General features: G+C 40.8%; 1 protein-coding gene across 5 annotated transcripts in view; it reads right to left on the reverse strand.

Annotated features, from left to right (window-relative positions):
- Nucleotides 1-950: 950 nt before the first annotated feature.
- The window catches only part of LOC108768822 (cytochrome b5), a 60,818-nt gene continuing 51,482 nt past the window's right edge, over nt 951-10,286 (reverse strand). Inside the window, exons 1-2 of one of the 5 annotated variants that reach the window (XM_018519440.1) lie at nt 8,230-8,575; nt 951-1,498 (exon numbers count right to left, since the gene is read on the reverse strand). In XM_018519440.1, the coding sequence (XP_018374942.1) occupies nt 1,030-1,470 (441 nt within the window). In that variant the 5' untranslated portion in view covers nt 1,471-1,498; nt 8,230-8,575 and the 3' untranslated portion in view covers nt 951-1,029. Of the gene's footprint in view, nt 1,499-2,233; nt 2,349-2,384; nt 2,463-8,229; nt 8,576-10,286 lie in introns of those variants that run through there. The other 4 variants (XM_018519437.1, XM_018519436.1, XM_018519439.1 and 1 more) reach the window with 4 other exon arrangements.

A 10,286-nucleotide genomic window follows, 5' to 3' on the forward strand; every position in this document is an offset into this window, starting at 1 on the left:
GATAGACGGGCGATAATATTATATCGAGACGTTGCTCGATATTAGCTATATATTTTTGTCACATGATCCAATAATTCTATCGTTTTTACATTGTAGGAAGTACTTTGGCACGTGCACGCGAAATAAGAGAAAGAATTTGAAACTATGCAATTTGATCGCTATTGTAGATGTAATAAATAAAAACAGAGGAACAGTAAACCTAATTTATCGCTTAGCGTTGTCAAGTTAATGTATAACGTAGCTTGCATTATTGTAGTAATAATTGTATCGAGTTTAAATACTGATAAAAAAATCACTATCGTTATGATTTGTTACAAACAAATAAAAATCATATCGATATGTAACCATTTTCTCTTTTCTGTTTAAAATCCTAGATATAACACTTTATGTGTTACATAAGTTCAGTCTAAGTTTGATTATTTAAAAGTATCTCTTGCTATCGATAATACAATAAGATCAGTTGTAGAAAACTGAAAAGCGGAAAAATTATTATATAAAAATAGGCGGCACATTACAATAAATTATTTAATTTTTTCAATCACAACACTGCTGACGAAATATAATAAAATCTACAGTGTTAATCAATTAAAATAAAATCAAATGAGAAGACTTGGAAAAAAGAAGACTAATTCGGGAAAAAGACAATGTTTTTTTTTATAGAAGCACCGGCAATAATTCAAATATAACTAACTTTCGTAGAATCTTCTGTATAGCAAGCATACTTTTCAAAAAAGTTAAATAAAAGTAATAAGATTGGAAATAAGATTATGTTAGAAACATTACTTTAAATACGAAGCGTCACTACGGTCTGAATGTTAAGATGTTGGACTATTATATATATATTCATTTAAATGTATTAATTTCAGAAATTATAATTCCGTGCCGATATGGTTATCGGACTTTCAACGCAATCAATCTGAAATATTAAATAAAAGTGTTTGATATGCCGGTTTCTATTTTTCATGTAAAATTTTATTTTTTCCTGAGTACGTCACGATGATGATGACGATCTTCGATGATCTGAACAGATTAAAATCCCGAGATCTTCAGACCGTTGGGAGTGCGGAAAAGTCTCTCTTTCGGCGGAAGTTCACCAATTTTGTATCTTTCTAAGGTTGCACTAGCGACGGCGGAGTGACCAGTTGAAATGAACGCCAAGGTGGCATCTCGTCCGGCATGTTCTAGGAGAATATCCTGGCCGCCTGGGTGACTGTTCAAGAATTCCGTGCAATCGTATACGTAATCGTAGATCACGAGCCAGCAGTCGTCAGGAGTGTCGTGCCAGGCAACCTCGGCCAAATTGATTATCCGAAGCTCATCGCGCGACTTTTCCTTCAGTCTGCACCTTCGCTCTCCGATGGTATCGTTTCTCTCTGTGACACTATCACGCTCGACTTGCAAGAAGTTCTCTCTTGATGGTTTCACGTCTCCCAATTTGAGAGAGCGGAGAGTCAGGTTCACGAGATCCATGCTACTACGGCTCCTGGGAGCGCTTGTTCTGCAATACAGATTTTACTCAAATAAATTAAACAGAATTTAATTGTAATATATATTGTAAATATTATTTATAGTATTTACAATACTCATACATGTTTTTTAACTTTACAGGTGTGTGAATGTGCACGCACGAATATATTTTTATTATAATACATTTATACAAGTTGTTTGGTAAATTAAACATCTAAATTTATAATGAAAATTTTTTTAATTGAATGAAAATTAAATAAATAGAAAAAATTTAATAAAAATTTATTAAAAATAAATATTCTGCTCAAACATCAGATATAGTATTACGTTGTAAATAAAACAATAACGAGATAACGTTTAAGTAAAACATTAATTTTTTATTTCGTATTTTTCTTTGTACTCTATGACTCTATGCATTTGTTTCTGTTCATATTTATATATCCAAAAATACAATAAATGATTATTGATTGCGTTTCAATCGATAGAGGGCGACGGCGTTATTCTAAAGCAATATTTGCAGTAGTGAAAAATTGTGAACAACTGCACCGTTGAGAGTACATCATTTTGCAAAAATGACTAGTGACAACTGAAAAATATGAGCGCGGAAACACCGGGAATATCGATTGAATCGATTGTGGAAATAAAAGGGTAATCTACGTATACAAATCACACACAAATCGCGTGACAAAGAGAGTTTACAGCAATCATTTAAATAATCTCAGTAACGATATATTCGGAAAATGGATTTGTCACACGTTAAATCCACCTACAACAACGAACGTTTCTGCTGATGTCTGTCAAGGGACATCGTATGTAACACTGAGACAGAAATCAATTCCTCTGAGAAAGGAGAGTAATTCTATTACCGGTTGAAACCTAATGCGTGCACACTTCAAGGTATTTTCTTGGTAACGTACTCCTGTGGTAGTCGAACGTGTTGCTTAGGTATTGATCGTAATCTGCATATAAATCAGCCAAGCTCGAATAAAAAGTTTCCTCTTCTTCTTAGTTGAAAAATTCCCGCCAATGATAAAAGTCAAAGATAAGAAGCGTAAATAAAAATTCAAAAATTAATGAAACTATATTGACTATTATTGGTAAACCTGTCACGTAGTACTGGAGTCGTGAATCTTACGGACATAAAATCGATGTTCTGATTCTCTTTTTGGCCAAATGTAATAATTTTCCATAGAAATTAAAAACAATGTGATAGCACTATTTGTAATTGTTTACACTATTCGTAAGTATTTTCAAAGAAAGAGAGAGGCGTCAGCACATTGCGATATCACTCTTGTAAAACGTTGCATCATGTGAAAACGTCGATTCACGATTTTATTTGTTAGTTTATTTTTATGCCCCACAATGATGATAAGCACTAACTCGTTTAACACGCGTTACACTTTTGACAAATCATTGCGGAAAGAAGTGATTAAAAGCCGTATCCTTTTTGGAGATAATATTGGAATATTAACAATGACGGGAGGGGTTGTATCAACCAGCATCTTCCGATGTTTACTTGTAAATGTCAATACGTTCAATTACAATCGTCTGATATTATGCGTTGCGTTTATCAGTCATATTGACGTTTGTGTTGACCTTCATCGATCTTCGTTTAAGAAAAATTCGTAGATTTATCAAAAATTAATTATATATACATAATATCTCGGAGATATAGGTATATATATATATATATATATATTCTTGTATTACATTTTTTTATGTGTTTCATAATATATTTACAATATGTTTTATATAATGTGTATTTATAATGCTAGAATTTTTTGATCGAGCATATTGAAAGAAAAAAAAATGTTATCCATATCATATATCTATATACGCAAAATATTCATCATTAAAATAATAAAATATTTAAATTGAACAAAAATATTTATATCATATCTTTTATACTTATTACGCACGTGCGCGATTTATTGCACAGCGTGTTTTTCTTTTCTTGCGTGATCACTATATATATTTTTACACATTCTATATATTACTATATCTTAATAATTATTTGATTAAGTTTCTTACCTATGTAAAATAAAGAATAAATATTAATGATGTAAGAAATTGTTTAAAGTCAAATGTAAACGTATAATTTATACTTTCATCTTCGTTGATCTGATGAAACTTTTATCACATCTTTTTTCACTAGAGACTCAGATAACAGATTTTACATCGTTTAAATTAAGAAAGAAATATAGTTAAATATTAAACTGAAGTTATCTTTCTTTAAAAGCTTTGAAGCTTTTAATTGAAAATTTAATGACTTTTTTTTACTCCATAGTTTCTTTTTATTTATCTAAAAAAAATTTCAATTTTCAAAATTGATTAAATTAATAAAACAAGTAATCAAACTCTTGAGAATGTCAAAAAACAAAAAATAAATAAGGGGGGGGACTAATGAGAATTTTTTGCGCGGTTATTAGTGCGAAAATAAAAATCGTTTATTGTTGAAAAATATAGTATAATCAGTTAGGCATAAAGGCATATTAATTAAATTGTTATCGGTAATTTTGTAAATAAACTTATGTAGATTTTAAATTTAATATATAAACAATTACATAAACAATTATAAACAATTATAAAATAAATATAAATTTATGTGAATAATCATAAAAAATAATAAGATATTCTTGAATAAAATTCTTATTTTTCATTTTCCACATTACAATAATTTTAAAGATATCTAACATCTATTTTGTAAATGTTTGAAATTTAATCAAAATCTTACATATATTCGAAGACTTGATAAAACCTGGAATCAATTCACTGAAGCAATCCAAAGTTGTAAAGATTTTAATTTGCAATAAATTTATTTAGTACCTATTTTCAAAATATGAAGAATATAACAAAAATTTTACAAATTGTTCTATTATTACGTCTAAGTATCTACATAAAATTTCAGCACAATTCTCTTATTGTTAGTTTAAAAGTTATTTAATTGTTTTCTCTTGATTCTTATATGTAAAATCATAATTTGATGATAAAGTAATATTTTGGCTGATTATGTGACTGATACTTTTAGCTGATATTATATAGAGACAAAATATCCCTAATTCATAAATAAAAGGAGATACACGTAGATTGTGCTTTGACCAGCTGCTGATATAACGGAAAATTCAACGAAATATATTGCCATCAAGTTTAAAAGCAAGTTGTTATCAATAAATGAAGGTTGATCGAAACATTTCTAAAAATTTGATGCAATGATTTTTTACTCAAATTCGATAAAAGAAATTTTTATCATACCATTTTATGATATGTTACAAAATAATTTGAAATAAAGTTAGCATACGTTTTTTTTAAATAAAAATTGTTAAATATCGTGAACATATATAATATAAGTATAAAGTAACAATTATTATGTCAAATTCAATCACAGAAGTTGAATGAAATAAAAGCTCGAGAAATATACGACAATCAACATATACTTGGAAAAATATTACGTATACATATTATATATTTTTCATTATATTTATTTATTATAGAATGGACACAATCAATTCAATCACAAGGGAGCAGATTATCGGTTGACTGTAACGGAAAACTGGTCGATCGCGCTCGTCCGACTGCCGCACCAGGGCGTAGCGATGCGGTCCGTATGCGAGTTTCATCGTCGGCACGACGACGCCAGGCGTCGCGACGCTGCCGTCATCGCGACGACGTGACCAACAACAGCGGCGGCGGCGGCGATGAAGGCGACGGAGGTGGCGATGCGACCAACGACGGCGGCGGCGCACTGCGAGACTGATAGTCGTAATCATGCCACCCTGACCTCACGCACATTCCCGTAAGCACGGTGCGTGCGTCGACGTCGCAGGGGAAGATTTTTTACGTATTCGCGACGAGAAGGAGGTGGACAACGACGACAAAACCGACGATAACATCGGCAACGACGGCGACAGCGAGAACGGTATTTCCAACGAGTACGGGCACGAGTGCGAAGCGGGGAAAGGTCGACGTCGCAACGGGAGGACCGGCCGGTCGCAGACTTATCGTACCGTTTTGGTACTGTCTCTGGTACCATCGTCCAGCCCGTCTTTCCTGGTGGACGACGTCGACGGGAATGGGCGCGCGAGAGCGGGACAGAAACGCGCACGCGGAGGATCGCCGTGGGATCGACCCGTGTTCGCGCACGTGTCAATAAAAATTTCATTCCCGAGAAAGGGAGAGAACGCTGCATACACGCGGTGGTAGATCAGGTACCCGTGATTCGGAATGATGCCGACGTGTTGTTACAGCGAGGTGTCGTTGATCAGAGAAACGTCAACCACATAACGTGAACGTGCGCGAACATACCGGTACGATCGACCGCGGGCGCGTTCGATGATCGAGAAAGCGCTTCGCGCGGGTCTTATCGCTTTCGTCCAAAAACCACGATGCAAGTCTCGGTGACGAAAGGATAACGTACATGTGCGTGCGGAGAAAGCCGTTGTCCTCGTGACACATATTAGAAATAGGGACGCATTTGCGTGCGCCGCTACGGTGCCGCGTGAAGAGATTCGCCCGACGCCGAGGAACCGGCGCACGCGACGATAAAGCGCCTATCTCTTATCCGGGTGTACCCTCTCGACGATCGTCATCGCGACCGATAAGTGCGTGCCGAAATATACGGAGATCCGAAGGGTGTACATGCATCCGGCGAAGGTCCTGAAAAAAAAAAAAAAAAAAAAAGACGAGGGTGCGAGGTGACGCCGCCGGCGCTGTACGTCGCACGTGTTACTCGGACCGAACCGGATCGATCGCCCGGAAGTGTGCTCGAACCTAAGGCTGGTGCAGTCATATGCGTCTTATTCACCGCGTGCAAATTTTCGCGAGAGCGATCTTCGCGAACGAGCGATCGTCGCCAATCGCGATATCTGCGCGAATCGACTCTGTCCGTGTAAGCCGACCGTTCCACCTTCGCATTACAACTCGCTTTTCCGTGGGAGTGTTGGTGATGAAAGTGAATTTATTCCATATATCGTGGATGTATGTGGTATCATCTATGAGGACGAGTTGATTATTACTAAATTGGTGAGCAAGTGTTCGACGATATTTGAAGGAATGTATTCCGAAGGAAGGCATTGGTGCTTCGTTGAGAGAGGTTTGGCTTGAATATTTCGTCAATTCGAATATATCGTTGTTGCCTGTTGTTGTTGTGGGACCGTCCTAAGAGGTAGTTATCAGTATATAATGATTTTTAGAAAGAGCTCGTCGCTAGTTTATTATTATTAATTTTTTTTTTTTTTCATCAACTGGCTCCTTCTATATTTCTCTTCATGAAATTTCCTGGGAAATTGCGTCTAGGTGAGGAAGAGTACACGTGCGAAAGGAGGAAAACGTTAAACTTTTAATTGGGGATCCGATTTCTCGCTTGCTCGACGGGAAGCTAATCAAATCTGGAACACGCTCCCGTTTCAAGCTGGTCTGCTCTATTTCGACGGGATTCTTCGATGCGGAAGTCTCGCCTCTTATATTATCACTATGTATATTTGCGAGACAAAGATTTGCCGGAGAGGCACGATTTCTTAAATAACGTGTAGGTGGAATTAGAGAAAGAGGTCGTCAAGATTAATGTCGTTTATTGAATCAAGAAAAAGTCCTTTTTCATCGTTCTACAGCGCGATTAAATAATACTAGCGTTGCCGTGGTAGAAAATAATTTAGATTTCCTCGCGATTTAAGGTCTGATGTTTTCTGTAGCTTACTAGTATATACTTTTGGAACCTGAAGTGAAACAGATATATGTTTGATATTTGGCGAAAGCGTGAAAGAAAGTTCTAGTGCAGTCTAGTTGCAGGAATAAAAAACAGACCATTAGAGAAAGATATGTAACTGTTTCGACATATTACGTATTTCGTTGTAACGATAATGCTCGTGCTCTCGTGTTCTCTTTATCTGTCGGCGATTCGGCCATGTCGCCATGTGCTGCTACCGTAATAAACAGACAGGTTGTGCCATTTGCCTCAAGATTCGAGACTATCTTCGCTGACACAGTTTTCGTTGCCTTTTCGAATAACAGACTCGCGCAAAGTACAACGCTATCCAGATCACAACAGCGTCGCTTTCCTCGAGATTACTCGTCGTAACCCTCTCTTTTAGAGGGGCAAAAGCTTTCAGAGAGAGAGAGAGAGGGGTGGGAGGGGGAAGGGGAGGAGATTCTTTCTTTCCTCACCGCGCAACCAACAAGCGCAGCTCGGCCGTTACTTTTCGTTACCGTCATTATTAATAGCGGACACATCGATTAATTGATTTATGTTATAAAAAAGAATGGCACGCGTCGATAAATAATGGCACGTCCCCCGCCTCCTCCCGGCCGTTCGTTTGCCGTCAATAGACCGTAGCGAACCCCGCGGTAACGTCAGACTTGTACGGATCATCGACTCTGACTCGCCTGGCTTTTCATCGTGTGTATCCTCCTCTCCGGGCCCCCTCCGAGGCCATGGAGGGGTCTACCTAGTTCTTATCTCATGTTCTCGCGGGGGAGTAACTGACCGATATCGCGCCGCTACATGCGCTCCATTAAAAATGCAGCCCTACAAGAAGCTTCAGTGAGTCTATAGACACACATTCCCGCGGCCGCGTGCGCCGTCGTACCCCTCTTTTTTTCCCTTTTTCCCCGGCCGATCGAACACACCACAAACGCGTTCTGTCCCCTAAATTACACTACAGGGACATGGACCCGATTTTTTCGCCACGCTCGCGTTGATGGAATCACCGTTACTTAGTTAATTCTATCAATCCTGACACACTCGTTCGCACGATTTCACACGTTTACATTTCATGGAAAAGAGATTCTTTTCCGAAATTTCGATACTCCGACAAATCGTGTCTTCCTTCGCTCGCCTAAAGGAAGCACACATCTTCCGAATGGAACACATGGTCTATCGTGACTTTGAAAGCGTCATTCTTCTTTTGCGCGTATCAAACGGTGTATCGGTGGTAACCCGGAGACCGAAGACCGGCCGGCGATAGTCGTGGCAGCATCTCGGGGCTACTCTCACCGCGACCTGCGTTCCGCGAATCCTCGTGATGATTATCCGTGGCGGTGCGAGAACTCCAACTATTTATAAATGATCCGAACCCGGTCGCGTTGGCGAACGACTCGAGTCGACGGAGCTGCCGCCTCGTGCAGCCACAGCCGCAGTCGTCTCGTGTGGGGAACAATTCGCTACCCCATGGTAAAAATAGAAGCTCCTAGTCAGCTAGCCGAACTCGAGGCTAGAGAGTAGAGCTTGAAGCGCGCGCGGCACCGCTCTAGCGCGGCTCACGCTAGAGCGAACGGACGGACGGACGGACGGACGAACGGACGGACGGACGTACGTACGGACCGGCGCACCGGCGCAACCGAGCCTGTGGCCCGTACGGATGCTGACGATGATGCTGATGTCGGTGCCGTCGCTGCCGATGTTGCGCACCGGGCTAGAACCACATCGTCCGCCGCCCGCGCCGTGAAGAAAGCGCGCCCGCGCGCGCGCGCGTGCAAGATCCACGCGTGTGTGGTGTCCACGTGCGTGTACCTGTCCACGCGTGTGTATATATATATATATATGTGGATGCCTACGTGCATGCGTGTATGCGTGTGCATATACATGTGTACTGAGAGTTCGGCTCCGCTCTGCACATTTTCCTCTTCGTCTTACTTCCACCTCGCAACCCGTCTCGAGATAGACTCAGTGTCCGCCGAGGCTTCATCGTGGGTCCAGTCCCGTGGATCTTAGTCATCGACCGTTCCACCGTAGGTAGATCTCCTCCCGGGTGACTCATCAGAGAGAACCCGATCGGGTCTTCGTTACCCGAAGAAAGCGTCAGATTGGAAGAGAGCGAGCTTTCGTGTGAAGAAGTTGTCGAGAAACGGAAAGCTCGAGGGAGAGAAGAGGTGAACGGGACGAAGATAGGGAGAGAGAAAGAGAGAGCGAGTAGCAAAGAGGAAGAGAGGGGAGAGAGAGAGAGAGAGAGAGAGAGAGAGAGAGCGTGTGTGTGTGTGTGTGTGTGTGTGCGTGCGTGCGCGAGAGACAGAGAGAGAGAGAGAGGGGGGGGGGCACATTCCGAGCGGATCACGGATGCTTATAGAAACGTTGCGTAACGGCGTCAGGCGGACAGTGAAACCGCAACTCCGACGGACTCGTTGTCTAGTTTCAACAATTTCGAAGAGAAACCTGGTAACATCGCGCGCGGTCTCCGGGTTCTCCCATATATTAGAACGGTATCTTATGGTGATTAACACCATAGTGCCAGGAGTTCCGGAGTGCCGTGTGAATGGTGTTGAATGCTCGTCAAGTCCCGATTCCGTCGGTCCATGATCACGGGCGGCTGCGGCGACACGTGTATGTACATGTGCGTGTATGCGAGTGAGTGAGAGGTAGATCGACCGGGGTGATAGTACAGTGAGGTGATCCAAGATGTTTTATTTTATGGTGGTGATTTTAGAGGGAGGTCGAAGATGAGGATAGGAGAGGAAGGTTAGGAAGTGCTCGAAAAGGAAGTCACGCACCCGGCATATCGATTCGCGAAATTGATGCTTGTCAAGGCCGCGGCTCTCTCGGGCTCTCTCGAGTATTCGGCACCGGAAGAGAGAGAGAGAGAGAGAGAGAGAGAGAGAGAGAGAGAAAGAGAGAGCCGTGTAACGTTCCGCGTTCGAGATCGAGAGACGTAAATCCGCGCTCGTCACGTTCGCGCGCTCTCGCACGTTCGGTTCTTCGAAGTTGTACTAAAATTAAATCTGGGGCCCCGGCGCGAGACTCGCTGATTCTTTTCTCACGTCCGGCTTCTCTGACGCGGACTGCGTTGCGATGACAGGCACGCCTTGAGGATTCGAGAGCGGTCCAATGCGCG

The sequence above is a fragment of the Trachymyrmex cornetzi genome, unplaced genomic scaffold (genome assembly GCF_001594075.2).
Source record: "Trachymyrmex cornetzi isolate Tcor2-1 unplaced genomic scaffold, Tcor1.1 scaffold83, whole genome shotgun sequence".
Lineage (NCBI taxonomy): Eukaryota > Metazoa > Arthropoda > Insecta > Hymenoptera > Formicidae > Trachymyrmex > Trachymyrmex cornetzi.